At 37.0% G+C, this 1,591-nt stretch overlaps 1 protein-coding gene across 1 annotated transcript in view; it reads left to right on the top strand.

The window, feature by feature from the left end:
* The window catches only part of LOC107086328 (tyrosine-protein kinase ITK/TSK-like), a 20,485-nt gene that overhangs the window by 3,329 nt on the left and 15,565 nt on the right, over positions 1-1,591 (top strand). Inside the window, exon 6 of the mRNA XM_015377195.1 lies at positions 1,254-1,396. Coding sequence (XP_015232681.1) covers positions 1,254-1,396 — 143 coding nt within the window. The remainder of the gene's footprint in view (positions 1-1,253; positions 1,397-1,591) is intronic.

Genomic DNA, 1,591 nt, shown 5'->3' with positions numbered 1-1,591 from the left:
GTCGTTTCTAAGTCACCAATTTAGTGCTACTTGGTCCCAATGGAATTTCCCATTGGGAACCTACTAGCACTAAGTTGCTAACTGGTTAGCAAGATGCTTCCCACAAACCGGCCACAACTAAACGTGCTTGCGAACCTTCCACCACAACAATCCCGCCCCCTTGATAATCGACCAATCACATTCACTTTATTCACTGGTGTAAAGTCGGGCACCACTCTGGAGAATTTGGAAATACAACTGTTGGAACAGCCGCTTCCCTACGACTTTAATTAAAATTCTATATCTTATTAGGTCAATATAAATTCAGAATTTAGGAATTTTACATATTTTTGCCTTAATTTAAGTTAAAATTACCATTTTCTCTAAAATCTGAATTGGAACTCAAGAAAAACCGATAAATTCAGCTGTAAAAATTTGAGTATTTTTTTATTTGTTTTGAAAAAAAAAACATTTAGCAGATGAAAGCTGGGATCCTATCTCAATACCACTGAAGCTATCACCTTTTTTAATTAGTAAAACAGAATTTGTAAATTAAAAAAAAAGAAATAGATCCAAAGGACCTGTCAGTTACTTGGTCCCAATGGAAGTTCTCAGTGGGAACCTACTAGCACTAAGTTGCTAACTGGTTAGCAGGATGCTTCCGACAAAACATAGTGAACTTTATAGTGAACTCAGTTAACTGACCATTCAGACAGATGATCACTGCTTTTTGCTACGTTTTCACGTAACTTAATTCAATTAGGATTTTTTTTATTAATATGATGCATACATTAAAAAATAATAATTTTTTACATGTAACAGAGGAGCTACTGCCCCTTTTTAATGTATTGAATTTGTGGCACGTTGGTTTCTCCGTACCGGCTACAGTCCAACTCATTTTGAGATTTCTGCTAAAAATGTTTCGGTGAAAAACCTTTGAGGTTCTGCAGTTGGATCCTGTTTTTCGCAGCCGTGCACCTCCAGCCTGAAACTGCAGCTGCACAGTTAGACCCTCCAGGACGTCACGTCACGTCAGGCTGCAGCAGAAACAGAGCTAGCTAAACACTACCTCCCTAATTATTACTTCATTTAGTAAAGATATACTAATAATGAGCTCCATCAGAGTCTGATGTCGCTTTTAGAAGGAGAAAATAATAATAGAAAAAGAATTTCAAGCCCATATTTATTCGGGTGAAATGTTACAGTTTGTTTTCCTCACTGTTAGGACTTTATTTGACCAAGTTTTTGTCATTTAAAACATGTTTCACACTCAGATCGAACGGAGAGAAGAACCCCAGAGTGAAACATTATCAAATACGGCAGACAGACACAGAGAAGAAAGCGTTTTACTTGGCAGAGAAATATCTGTTCAGCACCATTCCTGAGCTGATCCATTACCACCAACACAACGCTGCTGGTGAGTCTCTGCTCTCTGCATTCAGAACTGAACCGATTTACAATGATGCGTACATTTCATCACTGCTGAACTCAAAAAATGTAAATGTCTTGAGAGATGCACTGAAAAAAATAATGCAAGCGTTTTGGGGTATTTACTTAATCATATTAAGTTCAATCTGAAAAAACTCACAGGATTAGAAGAAATTTATTTATA

Source organism: Cyprinodon variegatus, unplaced genomic scaffold (assembly GCF_000732505.1).
Source record: "Cyprinodon variegatus isolate N-32 unplaced genomic scaffold, C_variegatus-1.0 Scaffold148, whole genome shotgun sequence".
Taxonomy (NCBI): Eukaryota; Metazoa; Chordata; class Actinopteri; order Cyprinodontiformes; family Cyprinodontidae; genus Cyprinodon; species Cyprinodon variegatus.
This window is presented reverse-complemented; position numbering and strand designations above follow the sequence as displayed.